Source organism: Phalacrocorax aristotelis, chromosome 12 (genome assembly GCF_949628215.1).
Source record: "Phalacrocorax aristotelis chromosome 12, bGulAri2.1, whole genome shotgun sequence".
NCBI classification, from domain to species: Eukaryota; Metazoa; Chordata; class Aves; order Suliformes; family Phalacrocoracidae; genus Phalacrocorax; species Phalacrocorax aristotelis.
In genome coordinates this window covers 5,656,146-5,674,668 of record NC_134287.1, presented here as the reverse complement: position 1 = coordinate 5,674,668, position 18,523 = coordinate 5,656,146, and the positions used below count along the sequence as shown (strand labels likewise).

Sequence of the window (18,523 nt, the reverse complement as noted above, 5' to 3'; positions counted from 1 at the left end):
AAGCCTACTTGATTTGCAACAGAATTTTTCTTTTTTGTACAAGGTAATAAAGATTGACATGCACCTTAAGAAATGTTGCTATAAGGAAACAACCAGTATGTTCAAGCCAGTAAGTGCATTCAGGGAAACCGTAACAAGCCCAGCATGAATACCATGGACAAATGTCTAGGAAAAAGTCTAGCAAGACTGATAAAAGAATTAAACAAAAACATATCAGAAGTCAGCAGAACTGACTTCACATACAGAGAGGAATATCAGGTAAACAAGGGTCAAAACAGTAAAGACAGATAGAGACAAAGCAATATCAGCTATCCAATTCAATAACAGACATCAGGTGCATGTGAACACTGTAATCAAAAAGAGCCAGAATTGGTAAGGCACAGTTAATGGGACAACTAAAGCTAGTCCAAGTAAGAATGTCAGTACTGTGTATACCTGACCAATAAAAAATAAAATATAAGAACTGCAATAACTGAAGCAGGATATGAAACTATAGATGACAAACACTGGTTTTAGTTTTTATGACTGAAATTAAAGGAGGTCTTCTCTTTAAGAAATAACCAGCAGAGATAATGTAGCAACATACTTTAATGATGCAATATCCTGGAAAGTATTATTTCTGGTTCTTAAAAAAATATGCTATGGCTGATCTAACAAGGACTTCAATATAGCATTTTATATGATGCTACAAGCAAAGTAACTATATAAATATGTTAATTAGTGCAACTGAGGTAAGAAAGAATGACAAAAAGGGAGAGAAGTGATAGTGCTAAACAGAAATCTGCTAATGAAAAGTTACTAATAGAGTTTCTTAAAAGCAAATCTTCAAGACCAATTTTATCCATAATGTTGGTTATTAAAGTAGGAACACACCAATAATATTTAAAAGTTATCATCAATACAAAGGAGATCAGCTCATCATACAGAAAGCATTGAATTAATTTGAAGAACTGCAGCAAGACAGGATGATATTTAATAGCACTAACTACAAGGCCATGACCTCAAGGACTCAATTTTCACTATAAACTGGGACCTCATCTACCAGAAAAAAAAAGACAAAGGAAGAAGAAAGGCAAGAGTTTATTGGTTAATTTCTGGACAAATATAAACCATGAGTATAAATGTTACGTGTGAAAAGGCAAACGAAATTGCAGGCTGTATGAACAATGATACTTCTAGTTGGGTTGCCTTTTGCATCTATCCATATCTGTATTCACAAAAGAGCTGTTTTCATTGTATTTGTTCTTTTAAGTTATTTCCCTTCCTCTACACACCCAACAGAGCCAATGACTGAGCTGTACTTTGAAACATTGACCGGTCCAAGTTTATATTCAAACAAGGCCAGTATCCAAGCAAAATAGCAAGAAGACTTCCCAGTTTCTCTAGGAAGTGAAGACGTCCAAACTGTAAAATCTACTACAATCCACTCTCAAGCAGTTTTAAATGGTGCACACATCAGTTACTTCTCCCTTGCATAACGAGAAAAAAAATGTTAAGTAATCTCCTATTTCTACATTTCAAAACCATGTCAGAAGGATGTGCTCCTGTTCAGACAAGGGAGGTAAGACTGTCTGCAGAAACTTGCATCAAAACATTACTCAAACTCTGCTGACAATTAAGGCTGATTTTATTACTCAGAAGTCACAGGTACAGCTTCACTTATTAGCAGCTAAAAGCAGCAGAACCCACCAAGCTGAAATGTCAAACCCAGCCTAAAGTTTGCAAGATTTTATTTGCAGAAGTTCTCATCCACAGAAAGTGAACAGGTATATTATCATCTTGGATTACCATATATGAAAATACCACAACTTCACTTTCATTTTGTATTATAGAAATCCTACTTTTTCTTATCCCTGACTTTGTTTCCTCCCCCTCTTGTTCTGCCTCAGTCTTCCTACTGCAGTTAGCTGCTGCTTAGGGCTTTGTGAGTTTTAAGAAAAGCCCTTTCTGTTACTGTGAGGGGTTCCACTGTTTCCAATTTTTTTTTTTTAAATGACACAGGAACACACAATATCATCCTAGAAACAATACATGAGTAAGAGCATTATTTAATGAGATTATATATTTGGTCAGACTTAGGGTAATCATAATTTTAAAAAGTATCTTTCATAGTAGTTTAAAGAAAATTTCAAAACCACAAAGTACGTTACAAACATTTGACAGACTTGGCTATTACACATCTTAATGGCTACTAAGCATATCAATAGATGGTATTAGATTTGGTTACAAGCTATCTGTTAATGTGCCAGACTCTGACAATCAGTTAATACATTAATCATTTTTTAACCCTTTACAAATGTACAGTCACTGTAAAGGTCATGTAATAAATGGCAGTAACACTAGCTACCTACATGTTAATTCATTAGTGCTTTCAACAAATCCCCTTCACAAAGTAAAATACTGCATTAAAGGATCTGCCTAAAACAAGCTGAGTAGTGCTCTGGAAAACACTTCCTTGTGAGACCACAGGCAACATGGGAGTTTAATATATTAGATTTAAGCATTCTGAAGTACGATCTGTTGACTGCTGTAAGGTCATATAACATTTCATGATTGTCTGTCACATGTTGCTAGTTCTCCACCTTATTTCCAGCTGCTTAACACATGATAAACTTTACAAAGTTGTTTAGATTTCTACCTTTTACACTCTAGGTATCTGCCTGATAAACTAAGCAGACACAAGCTCTCTCGGACCTCAATTAATACACCACCAGTACAAACAAGAACCGCTCAGAGCAATTCAAGAAGAGCTTGTCATACCTGCATATGAGATTTTAAATTAAGTATTACTGAGCATGAGAAAAAAATGCATTACTTGAACTAAAGCACAATACTTCCTTATAAACAATTTCCCAGTTAAATTTTTTTCAACTTAACACTGCTTCTTTAACACTTAATTGGATGGTCTGGAAAGACTGATTCGTAAAATTTTTTTTTAGGTTAACAGGAAAGAAATATAAAAATTTGAACATTAGAAATAGAAAAGAAAGAGTGACTGGATGATCGTGGTCATGTCAGTGGAAGGCTGACTTGAAAAACTGAGATGATCTAACATTTTATAGAGCATCTTACAATGCATTGTTCTTAGATATTCTAATTGAATAGAGCAACTTTGCAAGCCAAGCTAAATATAAATATTTTTTAAAAATACTATTTTAAATATCATCAGAAAAAGCAATTGTACAAATAGGGCATAAAAAATAAATCTAAAATCCATAAAAGAACACCATCCCAGGTGAAAAATATATGTATGAAGGAGAACACTCAGCATACCTGAGCTGAGAAGATACTTGGCACAAGCTCCAAAACTATTCACCCATTCCATGCCTTGTTGTTTAAAATGCTTTCAGGATAAGAACTGTTCGTTATACACATCATATGACGTGTAAGTAAAATTAAATGGCATTTCACAGACAGATGGCAGTGAGAAAGTTGTAGTAAATCATGATGATTACTGATTTTACCAGCAAGGTAAAATCTGGAAACAAAAAATTGTCAATTTGGTTTAAAGTTTTTATGTATTTTGTTTTAATAATAAGGATAAAGGCACAAGAAATCTGAGGTTAGCAGGAGCGATAAGCATCCAGGAAACGTTTTAGGATTTTAAGAAAGACTTTTGAACTGTGAATTGCAGGGTTTTCATTTACACATACATGCCACTATAGCAAGCATTTAGAACACATATAAATACATAAAAATAACTTTTTTCATGATGACCATATAAAATACCACTAAAACGTACAAATAACTACTAAAAACTTTTAAAATTAGAGAAATAACTTTAAAAACATAACTAAATTTTAAAAATAACAAAAAAAGAAGAAAAAATATAATTAGCTTGGTAGTTCTAGTTCCTGTTCCTATGTTTAGTTTATCTACACATACAGTATAAATAAACTAGACAGCAGTGATAATCGAGTATTATTGATGGTATAGTGACAATTTAAATTTTATCCTCCAAAACCAAGTCAAAATCACTGGGTTGGCCTTGTTAATTCTTATCAGGTAGGAATTACACACATGATCATTCAAGACAACATGGCAACTCCTTCCTTTTATCCTCCCCCCGCCCCTGGACAACTAACAAACAGCAGTAAGGGCCTAAAACATTTTCATCGCTTCAAGCAGAATGAAGTAGCAACTTCCAAGGAGGAACAGGGAATTTTCATTTAATCCAAAAGAATATTTTACCATCCACATGTTCTAAAATAAAACATTTGTTATGTTTAACTTTTAGCAACTTTCACTGCAGCCATCACTCCAAAGACTTCCTTTGGGAAATAAACCTTACTCACAAAAAAAGCATTTACCACTGAGAACAAAACTAAGAAAGCTTCAGTGGGTGATTTGCTTTGTTTTGAAGAGCAATTTTTATATATAGAAGAGATTAATTCAGAAACTTAATACATTATAGAGAGCATCACTTTCTAAAGTTGCCTGACATTTCTCATTAAAAGGTCAGCTATAAGTTGCTTACAGTGTTGCCAAAAATAACTTTTTAGGGTGAATCTTTTTAAGATGAGCACCTCTCACAATAATTCTTCCATGTAGGAAAGATTAAGTTCACTGGAACATCCACTTACAATTATGACATAAAAGAAAATTACATAGATATAAAAATATCCACGTTAAAGACATAATGCTTTTCTCATTTTATGTCAGAAGTGTTTTTCTGTCAATTTGTGTGAAAATCCATCCCAAGTCACACATTCTGGAAGCTGGGTGTGGGGACAGGGAAAAAAAATCAGCTCAGCATGTTCAGACTAAATTATCACTTGATTAAGATTTCTAAACCTCTAAAATTTAGAACTTCTAGCTAATATCTCTAAAAATATTCCATTCTCCCTGAATTTGTTTAAACCTACTTAAACCTACTCATGCTGTTAAGTTTGCAGAGAATTAATTCCCAGCTAGTAAGTGAACACGGTTCAGCTTATAATTACAACGGTTTATTGGGCCTTCCCCTGTAACTTGAAGCTTTGACATAGAAAGTGGAACACAGAAGGCCAACTCAAATGAGAAGCCTCAGTAAAAAAAGGGATCAAAAAGCAGGAACAGAAAGAAGTAGAAGGGAAGTTTGAAAGGAGTGGAGTTGAACAGTTCAAGGCTGCATGAAAAAAAGGGGCCATGCCCACAAAATCTTGCTCCACCCAAACGTGAAACCCATTGACATTATTGTGCTCTGCACACCTTACTTTCATTACCTTCGTGAAACCAAGAACAATCTGTAGAGTTGATCAGAAGACTTCAACTTGGCTGATGAATAATGTGAAGGTCATCATCCTAATGTGTAACAGAATTTGTGGTTTTGCTTAAGTATTTTACTTAAGCTCTAGGAATTTGCAATTCTTGCAAATTTTGCAAAGCCATACACAAAAAAAAGTTAGGAAGTGCAGGAGTAAGACTGCCTGTGCAATTTAAATTCTACCATTTTCATGGATAAGCTATAGCTAAGCTTCAAAACCATTTTTCCAACCAAACCCCATCTCATCCAGTGCCTATCAGTGATGCTTTTGAATAATTAAGAGGTTTGTTTATAGAAGTTCTGTGTTGTTTCTTGCAGAATTTGGAAGATGTACAGAGAATGACACAGTTGAAGGAAAAGTGGCTCTCAGCTACAGAAGTTAAATATTTTGCTTCTTCTCTCTTCCATGATGAAAAGTTATTATTTCCTGAATAATTAGTATAACAAACTAAAACTTTTCACAAGTGACAGTTTGTTTTCTTTTGGTGCCTAATTTGAGATTCACACAACCACCAAACTTAGAGACAGTCAATGGATGTTCTGTTTTCAAAGAGCTACATATGCTAAATATTTCAGAAAAAACCACAACTTTTTAGTCTTCTCAGATTGAACATTGAGAAGAAAATTATTTCCCCAAACTCTGTGCCTCTTACGTACATCTGTAGAATGGAGATCACACCACTGCTTCTCCTAACACTGTTGTGACAAAGCAGACCAATATCTATCCTGATCAGCACAGTGCTTCTCTTCTATAAGATCTTAGAAAAAATTGACAATTTCACCTTCGGGATGAGTTTCAAAAGCATGCAATAGAGAGACAAAGCCACATTAAGCAATGAGGAATACGAAGGTATCAGCTGTTTTACAGATGCTACTGGGAACCTATAGGAAAAGACAGAATCATATAATTGAAACTTATGAAGATGAAAATCTTGACCAAGTCTGAAGATACACAAGTAGTTTCTACAACATTTCACAACTTGCATTTTTTAAATTCTAAAATTTGCAAGTAATAATAAAAAGGTTACACAAATTAAGAACTATTTCTATATACAAAAACAGTACATTCATCTGAGACACCTGCTTATTATTGGTATGTACAATATTCTAATAACTGCTTAAAAGCCAACGCTTTTGCACTTCTCGTAAATTTCTACTAAATGCAACAGAGGAAAATTAAAAAAAGAAGAAAAAGAAGAAATAATAAAACAAAACATGGTAATGGTACCCTAAATTTAGTTACAGAATGTATAGAATGTCACAATAGCCTAAAAACATGCTCTGACATACTTGTTAGAAAATGAGAATGGAAAGCTATTACATTGCAACTTGCATAGCTGATGAAAAAATAGGTTTAGTTTAAGTATGAAAAAGAGGCAAATTATCTCAAGAACAGGAAAAGCTACTTTCTCAATGTAGTTCTAAAGCAGGTGTTACTGAAAGTTAATTACAATTGATTTTTGGAGAAAATAAACTGCTATACATAGACAGTTGTAGATTACAGATGTAAATACATATATATTTTGCTTATATGTATACACAAAATACTAATATTACTAGGAATGGAAAATTTCCCTAAATCTTTGAAATGTGCATAGTTTATCTCTCATACTACATGTTCCACCTACTCTTGTTGCAGCCTGGCGGGGGACAGGAATCTCTAAACACATGTGGACACTTAGGAAGTTTCCCTACAGAAGGGAAGTTATTCGCACACACAGCACCAGAAGGAGTCCAAAGGGAAATTTTGCTGACCTTATGCTGAGTTAACAGGAATTAGAAAACTCTGTTTCCTGCCCTTTCTGAAATTTTATTTCTAGCCCACCATACCTAATACATAGGTTGAGATGAGAAATGGTAAGAACTACTTCAGGCAGCATCTTGTGAAACTAAGCACTTAACTGGGCTTGCAATAAGCTAGAAGGGCACAGTAGTCTGATTACCCCTGAGAGAAGGCAGTAACTTCCATCTACTTCTATTGTTCCTCTCATTTGAAGATCATACAGATTTCTTTACCTAGCTCTTGATATCTTCTGACAAGAAAAACACTATTTTTCTGAAGACATGGAGTACGAGTAAACAATCCTCTTTCACGCCTAAAGAATATGGTGCTCCATTTTCAGCAGTTAATTGCAACCTACAATTACAGATTAAAAGCTTTCAATATTGATTTCTGAGAATTCTGATGACAGAGTGGGGGGGGGAAATAGGGACAAGAAAGAGAATAGAGATACTTTTTCTATCTAAAGTCTGCTAACTGCCATTATACTACAGGTCTTGAACAGATCTTTTTCCTTAAATTATTACATGTTACTATGATAAAAGCAAAATCAAAATCAAAGCAGCATGCTTATTTTGGGAAAAAACAGTGAAGTCTGTAAAGGCCTTTATTTCCTGTGGGAGTTCATGCCATGTTTTGGAATCATGTTTTGATTAAACTTCTAGGACAAGCATCTTCTATTTATGAATAGTATTTTCAAACTTGTAACACTATCTTAAGTGATCAGAAGGAAAAAGAAAACAAATAAAGGCCAGAGAGCTTTAGAGCCTCTCTCAAAGGTGATGACCTTTGACTGGAAAGTTTTGGTATGTTTTTCTCTTCAGCCTAATTTAAAAGTTTTTGAAAGCACAGTAGCCTACCCAGTCCAAGCAAATTCAGATGTACATGGTTTAAGATCATTATATAACTTCAAATAAGCAGTGCTATCTTTTAGCTTCCCTTTGCTATGCTTCAGCCAGAAATCACTCATGAGTGACCTTAATGAACGGAAAGCTATTTCATCAACAGCTAAGAAATGGGTGTTCATCATCCACTCAGCAAACTCATATTTTCTTCTTGAAAATCACCTGTAAGAGGAAAACATTACTTTTCCAGGTCTCTATTCCTCTTACAGTCAATTCACAAGAGCAGCCTCTAGGCAAAAAAATGAAAACTGGAGAAGATGATCCAAGAAGGTAAATATCAAAATAAACTGCCATGCCTTTCACCTTCCCTTCTACCTTACCTCCCAAAGGAAAGACAGACAACTCTATTAAAGATTTTAATCTTTACGACAAAAATATTGATTCATTGTTCTATATTAATACCTTTAATGTTTTTAAAGAAGTCCTGCCTATATGTGAAATTTCTCAGAATATCAACCGCGTACTGGACTCACACCTTCACCCTACCTTCACTAACTTTGAGGGCTTATCTATGATTCAGTTGGTTACTTAAAATCAAGACAATAATCAGTAAGTAATTAGCGCTCAAATCATTGTACTTTAAATATGAAACAGTCGTGCTGCTTCTTCTGCACTGTTACTGTTTTTTAATTATTTTGAAAACACAGACATTTAGAAAATCCATCAAATTTAATATCTAACAAAAATTGTAAAATACTTCACAACTGCTAAGGCTAGAATGTCATTTATTGCTTGTATCTGTTACAGTGGAAGACTATGGAGATACCTTATCATGTGTTCTCACATTTTAATATTCAGAATCAGACTAGTTATTGTGCTAGTTAATAGTAACAACAGAAGCATGTAAGGAAGGAGGGAAAAAGAAAAAAGGTGGACTAAGTTACTTCCACAATTAGGTCCTTTTTTTTTAAGAAAAATTAAGATTAGACTACACATTAAGAAATAGTTTTTAAGACACCAGTAATGTTACTAAGTATGGTTACTTACTAAACTGTCAGAAGCCAGAGCCCAGAATGTCAAATTTAGAATAAAGCAATACAGTGTTCTAAAAATTAATTTTCAAACAGACTTATTGCATACAACTATTTCTGGTTGAAAAAAAAAATCTAGATTTAAACAGACTTTAAAGTTACAAATGCTGGAGTGCATTAGCCAGTAAAACACCTTTACTTATAAATATAAAACTGTATTTGTTACACTCAGTAGTGTTCCAATACTAGAACTCATGTTAATTCAATAATTTTTAATATAAGCACACACACATATATATCTCCTAATATGCATTTCAGGTTGCTGTAGCGTTAAGAAACAGTACTATAAAAAATAAGCAACAGCCAAATCATTGCCTGTGAAGCACTTAGCACAAACATTATAAAACTGAACTTAACAGTGTACTTAATATTCTTTTCCCTAGGACTTGGCAAAAATTACTCTGTGTTAGTTTACTGCATATGTGTGTATACATGTGATTTGTTTTTAATATCAATCTGTATTGGCATGGAGAAAGCTAAGTGTAGGCTAATAGCACAGGCTCGAAGAACTTCAAATGTTTAAAGAAAGCAGCTTCTTAAGGAGCTGTCTATTAATCATCAACCAAAAGTCACACTAGAATTATAAACATCATACAGTGACCATTCCCTTGCCCTTCATTTCACTCAGCAAACAACTACAGTGTTTAGTACAACACACGATAAAGTACTCGTGCCTGCTAATGTATTACTAATTCGTGTATCTATAGTTAAATGTATAAATGTACACTTATGCAAACATATATTTATATACAAATTCGCTGCATGTTTGGATTTGCATTTTGTTTAAGTATGAAATATTGAAGTTATATATAATTTCTAAATTTAGCTTATAATTTTATCTGGGTCCACACTAATTCCTATTGAAATCAATGAGGAAAAATCAAACACCAAAACACCCACCACCACACCCCTTCTCAGCCTCCCTGCAAAAGATAGCATGTTAAAACTCTCTTTATCCACAATAAATACCACCTTATTTATTTCTGCTAGAGAAGTATTTATCAGCAAAGCTGCCAAGAATTACTCGATGTTTGCGCCAGAATCTTCAAGAGCACCAAACTGCTATGCATTTTTTAAATCTAAAACTTGTGATTGCACATTTTTTATTGTTTCTAAAGAACATTACTCAGAAAGCAGCAAAACCCGAACAGTTCCTGGGTAATTGTTATTGTATTGCTGCTATTAAACATCCACAGGGAAGACCTCCTTTATTAGGATACTGGTCTCCAAACATTTAATTCCTTCTTTATCTTCTCCACCATAAGGAGAATTTCTTAGCTATGCTTCCAAGGGTCTATTTCAGGCACTATCAATCCTCCTAACCCCACAAGCTGTGTCCCAATATCTTCACATTGCCAAAAGCCGAAAGAAATACACTATTTACCTGAGAGAAGTGAAGGAAAAGAGAATCTGGGAGCAGCTCAGAAGCATGATATGATAATTCAAGCCCCATCACTCTGCTGTAAAAAAGAAGTGAACTCTTGCCCACGTCCCAGGGACAATCACTTATTGCCAGGCTCAAATGCCAGAAAAGGGGATCACCTAGGATAATGGCACAATACTACTGCTTGTCACATGAAGTCCTCACAACAGGGGACTTTCGCCTGAACCACTCAGAAGCCGAAGAATACTCAGAAGAACAAACTGGTCACATTTCTATATTTCATATCTGGCCTTGTTCCACATCTATTCCTGTGATCTTATCTCCAACTCTTAGTCACTACATTACGTTTCATCCCAGACCAACTGCTTCTTTCTTTTCCCTTTCAACTATCAGCTTTGTATCTTCAAATTTTTTTTATGCAGTGCAATCAATTTTCCTCAGTAAGTCTATGAAAACAGCCTCTTTCAAAGCATTTTTAGTTGCCTTTCAACACCAATCACAAGGCAGATGCCAACGGAATTCCTACCAATCGATGTTTTAAATGTTCTGCTATGTTCTGCAGTACAGCTCCTTGGGACAGATGCAGATTCATTTTGACATTCAAGGTGCATGACTGTATTACTCAAAGTCAGGGATGAAGACATCTAGCATATTGCTTTATATACATGTTCTTAAAAGAAACATTTTCAAATTCAGCATTTTTTTCTCCTATCAGTAACTGTCTATCAGCTGTCTGCAAATATTACATACTCAGAACACAAACCTTGGATATAGAAGTTTTCTGCTTAAAATCTTTGATCACTGCAAAAACCTGGATTAAAAAATACGTATTATTGATGTTAATTCAACTGGTGAACTTACTCATATTTTCTTTTTACTTAGAACATCTTGAGATTCATATCTTATTAAGGAATTAATATAAACCACAATTTTTAAAAAGTCTTATAATCTCAATGTCAGAGAAAAGAACGGGTTAGCACAAAGAGCTTGCTAATGTGCTTTAACGTTTTGCTAGCAAGTTTACTGAAAGGTGTTTCTGAAGCAGATCAAAAACGCTCAGTTATGAAGGGTGGCAGATGTACACGGATAAACCTGCCAGAATTACTTGATAGTGCTGACAAGCAGAATTTACCATGTCAACTGTGTCAACATATTGCCCAATTTCGGGGGGGGGAGGGGCGGAGGCAACCAGAAGCCAGGCAGCAAATCTTAAACTCATATGAAATTAATTACACTGATAAAAATGAAATTCAAAGAGTTGCCTTCTATCAATAGTATGGTTTCAATACTACTTTGGCAATTTTTTAAGTATAGGAGCAATCAACATTAACCCAGATCACAATCTTGTATGCAAAATTCAGAGCTTGTATTAAAAAGAGCCTAATAAGAAAAAAACAAAATACAAGTTTTCTGAGTCTCTGAAATCAGACTGTTATTCCAGCTGGTGCTGACAGCAGTCTAAGTATTTGCTTTCAGTTGAACTGGAAAATACCAGGTTAAATTCACAGAGAAGAAAACAAGTTTCCAAATTTACATATTGGCTAATACCTTAGCTTTTCAAAACTTTCAAAGTCAAAGGAACTTTTCTTTAAAAACACTTATCTACTTTCTTTCCTAGCTAAATATTCACAATAATGAAGTTGCACGTTCATTAAAGATATATCTCACCCATCAAACCAAGGAAATAAGACTGTTGTTTTCCCTACTAATTAAAATTTACCAGAATTTGTAATTTGTAACATCTTACATATAGACAATTTACATAAAATAATAATTGTAAACTGCAACACATTTCCCACTCTTAAAAAATGACTGGGAGATACATTCGTTTGCTTTTGTGTTGCTGTGCTCATGCAACATCGGAGTTTCACCAGGTATATTATGTCTAGAGTATAATCTTTCTCCAGACTTCAGCACTACAGAGACGTTGACCAGCAGTTCACCAGAAGCCACCCCGCCTTCATTTAGGGCAGCCAATAAAAAATTAGCATCTCTCCCTTTAAACAGAATGAAGCAGCAAAATGAAATTTCAGGGCTGACTATAAGGTGCCCTCTTTGAATGGGACTGAAAAGTGCTTAGGATTATATATATTTTACTTAACAATCTCTTAAAGTAAGGGGGGGATTTATTTTTTTGTTTTTTATTTTGTTTCTAATACTAAGTGTCAATCTGGATGCTATTCTTACCATACTGGTTAGTTAAAAATGTTGGAAAGTTCATACTTTATTGAGAAAGCAATTACCTAAAGAGAAAGCATATATGAATGATTTCACTACATTTCAAAACAGAAAATTTCGATTTGTCTGAGACTAAAAAAGCTAACCTAGAGGAAATTTGAAATTCACTTCACCTTGTATAGATGTAACTGCAAGTGCATGCTCTGCTTTTTTCACTTAAAATGGATTTCACACCATGACAGGTTTCGTTCTGCATTAAAATTGCAAATCTTCTATGTGGCCCACTTTCAGCTGCAATTGATCTGCTTTGTCGTCATAGATTAAAAAAACAGTGAAGGGCACTGCAGCTTTAAATATTTTAGAGCTATGTAGCTAGTAAATAGACTCCATTGCAATATGGCTCTGAAGGTCGTGTCCTATTGTCTCTTTTCTCTACAAATATTTTGAACAGCATAAAATGGTTTGTTTTATACAATATCTCCCTGCCATTTCTAAATCACATTAATTTTATTAGGCATTTCCTTACTGAAAAGGACAGATACACCACGCTTTCAATACACACCCACACTGCTTCTAAATGTGTTCAAAACGTCCGCTGTGACTATAACAGCAGGGTGTACATATCAGACATATACAGCTTTTCATATGTATACCTTATGTGAACAGACTCCCCTCACCATGGCATAAGGACAATTAGTTATTTCAATGGTGATAAAATAATTAACCAGATTTAGGATCAAGAAGCATCTTTGGTTAAAATAACATGCCAGTTCAAAACCTGACGCCAGCAATTTTCACATCTCCTGTTTCTCACCTATGGGAGAATATTTAAAAAATTATAACATGCAGCACCAAGAGAATGTAGTCTGACAAACCTGTTTTTCATGAAGGATGGCTACTGCCTTTCAGATGCTAAAAAGGCAAAGCAAAACAGAAAAACCACCACCAAAAATCCCTGTCACATTTAAGAATAAGGTACAGGAAAAATAAGACTGTAAACCTTAAGCCAGAATCTGGAATCTTTGTGTATGCACTCCCTAGGATCAACCCTACTTCTTTCATATAACACAATTATAAGTTAAGGAGATGCTTCTCAGATAGAACAGTAACATGAAATACACCCCTGCAAAAAATACAACTTTGTGATAATTGTCACCATGTAGAAGGTGCATGTAGTCATTTACCTGAAAAGGCAACAGATTGTTGCCATTGTCCGTCCTGAAAGCGTTGTCTTCCATCCAGGATTTGGGGGTTAAGGGTGCAGCCCGTGGGAACTTGGGAGGGGCAATGACATTGCTGGAGAATGGTTTTTTAAGGGGTGAAATGGGATTGAGGGGGGAGGGTACGCCGACCCCCACTCCCACACCGACCCCTACTCCAACTGCCCTTCGAGGGTCCCTACCAGCTTGCAGCCCACCCCAAGGGTTGGAAGGTGTACTCCAAGCTGCATTTTGATGGTTATTCCAGCTGGAGGAGGAAGAAGAGGAGGCAGAGGAGGAAGACGGTTTGCTGGTCATGATGGGCTGATGGCTGTACGCAGCATTTCTCTGGGCGAAAGGTGCCTGATTAGGGCTTACAGGTGACCTCCGCTGCTGCTGCTGCTGCTGAGCTTGCTGCTGCTGCTGCTGATGTTGGTGGTGTTGAGTCTGAGCTAGGCCAATTTGAGGCGAGAAAGTGCCACCAAATACAGGGTTGACGTGGTGCGGAAAATTCTGGAAAAGCATTGTCCCATTGACTGGAGTAATCCCTTGGAAAAAGTTATCATCCACCGTGTTTGTGGTCCCTGTAGACCAGGTGCTGCCAAAGGAGGGAGACAAGGAGGTGCCGGCTGCAGGTTCTTGTTGAGGCTGGTGAAAGCTCAAGCCAGGCAAAATGGGAGACTCCATCTGCATCTTCTCCTTGCTATTTTGGGAAGGAGCCGATGTGCCGATACTAGTCACTGAACTGTTGTCTTCTGGTTTGGGTGTCTCCGACGAGATGGGTGTAGAGGGGGCTTCTGCTGAGTTTGGATCTTGCTGCTGCTGCTGCTGCCGCTGCTGCTGGGGCTGGGCTTTGCTTTTGTCCATCAGTAAATCATCCTGCATGGTTTGCGCAGCTGAAACAGTAGGGGAAAAAAACCACAAAGACAGATTATTAACATTGTCATTCATACCACAAACCAGGCTGTTCTCATCATTTGCCGGCCAAAAATCTCGTCCTATTGCTAGTGCTATGCTACAGCAAGTTGCAAGGCAAACCCGTAATCTTCCCCCTCCCCCATTTAGGAATATGTAACCTTTGATCATGATAGATTGCCTTTAAAATATTTTTTAAGATGCTTCACCCTTTTTGATGCCTTGTTTCCCTTCAGTCTAAATGAGAGATGTGCTTATAGGGCAGAGATATACAGCAATTTCGCCACGTCTCTTTTCTCTTACACCGGAACTCAGAGCGCTCACCCTGCAATGAGAAACTGATTCTGGTTCCTGTTTTTCCAAGCACCCTCCTCCTCCTCCACCTCCTCCCCCTGGTTATTTGCATACGTCAATAAATACTGCTGCGTCCTTCAGCAAGGTTAAAAAGACACCAGTCTTCACTCGTCTCCACCCCCTTTTCTATTAGGGGACCTTTAAAGGAGCCGGGTACCAATTCTACTTAATTAACAAACACGCTTTCGGTTAATTGCAATTTATCAGAGAGAAAGCACACACAAAATCTCGCCCTGACACGGAGCGGTTCGTTGCTGCAGAGCCGTTTTCCGGCCTTTTTGTGCCGCCCAGCTCGCCGCTGGCCGAGGGCACGAGAGGCGATCGCAGGGACCGAGGGGGGGGCGGGAAGGACACGACACTTCGGGTACAAAGCCACCGACGGGGGTTATGTTTGCCTTCAGTGACCTCACGATCTTTCCGTGTAAAACGCTATTTTACATCAAAGCAGTCCTTTGCTTAAAAGTATTTCTACTCGTTATATTTCTATACATATGAAGTCATCAGTAATTTGTTCATTGCGAAAAAAATAAGGTCAAAATAAGAGGATCTGGGAGGCATTATTAGACTCTGATCGTTCTGATGCTTTCACGATGAAAAATGAAAATGGGGCAAACTGAAATATGTAAAATACAGGCATGCCACATTTTAAAAGTCATCTTTATATGCACAGGACAAAAACCAGTGATGCAAATTATCTGCTAAATCAATACACATATGTTTAAACTTTCAAAAATAAATGTAGAATGGTTGAGCCTTATATCTGCAAGAAATGGTGCTTCATATGAAATAGGACAGATCATGTAATTTGATTATAATTTTGAAACACAGTAGTACTAATGCACATACAGACATCCATGAACAGCAATTGTATGAAACTAGGACAGGAACCTCCACATTTTGCAGACTTTTAGTCAATGGAAGAGATTGTTCTAAATCTCAGAAGTATTTTAAATCAAACAAAAATCACATTAATGAACTATGTCAAAGATGGTCATCAGTGAATACCTAACTGCATTTCCATTGAATTAATAACATGTACATTCCTAAGATTGCATTTTTTAGGATTGTTTTAATGTAACAAAGTTAAATTAAGCCAAATCAATTAACTGTTTAAGAAAGGTGGCAAAGAGTGAAATCAACATCCCCCTCCTTTCTGACATCAACAGTTTTCAGGTGGTCCCTGTGTATCTTCAACATTCTTTGTTTCTTTCTTTCTTTTAAATCTCTTCTGAGCCATATACACACTTTTTAGTAAAAATTAATGTCAGGACAGGTTTCTGCTATCAACTAAGTTACTGCTTATGCTCCCTATTATTGACCTGTTCAACATGTAAACCAAAAAGCAAGGGTTCATGAACAGACTATGCAGTGAGACAACATTAAGGCAAGTTCCTAAGAAGGAGGTAAACTATTGCATCTGTAACAGGCAGCCCTGCTGCCGGGGGTGCGAAAACCTTGTGAGGCAGTTTAAAGCAATCCATCAGCTTAATTTCTATCAAAATCTTTATTACTCTTAAGGCTACATAAAATTACTGATGATTCCACATTAGAGAGAGAAAAAGATTGTATTATCCATTCCCTGGTTCTGAGCAACCAGTCTGAGTTTTTCAGTACAAAAATGTATTTAGAGAGGAAAACATAGCAGCTGAAATGTTAAAATCCTGTCATCAATAAAGTATATTTAAATCAGTTAGTCACCAGGTTATCTATAGCGGATAGCACAGCAGTTGCCTCAGATACGTGCCTCAACTTAGACAGTTGTTTTTGAACTTTATCCTAAGGCCTGTAATCCACATTCTTTTTCATATTGCTTCTTAAAGGTGAAAAATCACTGTACAATTCAACCCTCCTGTCAAGGTCAAGACCTACCTTTAATGAAGGAAGCCAGTCTGAATGGAAAAACACTGGATAATAAATTACTTGGACACCCAGGCCAGCCAATGCCTCATGGTGGACTGATATGCAGCACTCTTGATTATTTGCTGGTGTATTTGTGCAAATTTACAGTCCAGTACAGGAAATCTATATCCCCACAGCAATACCAGATCTGTTTGCATGCAGTAACCCAAGCAGTCAACACAGAAATTTTTAAGGAGCAATTACCTTTGGATTTTCTGTATTTAAAGATCAACAAAATAACAGTATATTTATTTTCTTCTTTCAGGTTTGATATGTGACAAATAGTCGACCACTCTGCCAAGAGCACTTTGACAACTGGAAGCTTTCAGCGCATGTGCTCCCAGGGGATCATGGGGTTTGAAGTCCTACCTACAGCTGGCATTTCACTGCTCCCGGTCCTGAAAGGAAGAGGGCTCGAAAGGGGAAAAAAATATTGCATGTTCCCTCTTTCCAGGGAAAAGTGCTGCAATCTGAATCAGCAGCTCTGAGGAAACAAATATCTGTCAGACTGGGCTGAAAGTGAGCCATTAAATAAGAGCTTTTAACAGTTTAATTTATAAGCCCAAATCAAATAGATACCTATTCAGAACAATCGCTAGACAAAGAAATAGTTCTACTATTTCTGAACTTTCTTCCAAACTCCAGACTTCTAGTATAAGAAATTCATTATAAGCTCATACCACCTGTAAAATACACAGCTATTGAAAAGGCAACTGTGTCATGTTGCTTAGCTGAAGAAAATATTAGTCATCTGTCATAATTTCAAAAAACATTCTGAAACTCAAACACAAATAGGTCGAGTATAAAAATTTTAAACAAATCAAAATCAGCATGTAGGCAAAAAATTGTACCTTTTGAATAGTTTCCAATTTCCAAGTTACCACTCTTTCATTACTGAGTTATTGTTACTACACTGAAAATTCTACCACCAACAACAAAAAATGCTACTCAGGAAAAAGGAAGGTGCAAATCTTACTATTTAACATTCCATCTACTCTGTACACTCTGGTTCCACATTTCAACTACCTCCCTTCCACTATCCACTAGTCACATATCTTCAACCCCCACATCAATACACAGCCTGACAAGAGTTCCTCACATAAGATCCTATTAATATCTTCGTGATTAACAAAGGTCAGGTAAAGTTTTCCGAATTTCATTTTCATGCACTTGTGTTCTGTCTTGTACTGGTACATGAATTATTCTGGATATTTATTCTAGGTAATTATTCATAATACTAATTATTCAGGACCAAATACTAATGCTTGTATGGAATCTACATAGTTGAAATCAGAAGTGTGAAAATATCAGTGTTCAACAAAATTACAGCCTGATTTTTCAAAGGATGAAATATGCATAACTTTATGGCTGAAAGAGAGATAACTAAAGCTGAGAAAGATAAATCAGGGCAGTTGAAAATGGGTTGTTAAAATACTTAGGTCTCTGCTTTCTACAGTCTGTTTATGTTGGACTTTATGGTCTGCCCGCCTTAAATAAATGCTGCAATTAAGAGTTTCTCAACACTTGCTCTAACCTGTTTGTGCTACTCTGAATCATTAAGGGCAGGAAGGAAAACTGCTTTCTTATAGCAGTTGAAAATAGCTCATTTATGGAAATATCCCAGCTAGGACAG

At 36.2% G+C, this 18,523-nt stretch overlaps 1 protein-coding gene across 3 annotated transcripts in view; it reads right to left on the bottom strand.

Annotated features, from left to right (window-relative positions):
• The window catches only part of CPEB3 (cytoplasmic polyadenylation element binding protein 3), an 87,733-nt gene extending 72,750 nt beyond the window's left edge, over nucleotides 1-14,983 (bottom strand). For 2 of the 3 annotated variants that reach the window (XM_075108200.1, XM_075108201.1), the window contains exons 1-2: nucleotides 14,847-14,974; nucleotides 13,708-14,618 (exon numbers count right to left, since the gene is read on the bottom strand). In XM_075108200.1, coding sequence (XP_074964301.1) covers nucleotides 13,708-14,607 — 900 coding nt within the window. In that variant the 5' untranslated portion in view covers nucleotides 14,608-14,618; nucleotides 14,847-14,974. Of the gene's footprint in view, nucleotides 1-13,707; nucleotides 14,619-14,846 lie in introns of all 3 variants that reach the window. The other variant, XM_075108199.1, reaches the window with a different exon arrangement.
• Between the last annotated feature and the right edge of the window lie 3,540 nt (nucleotides 14,984-18,523).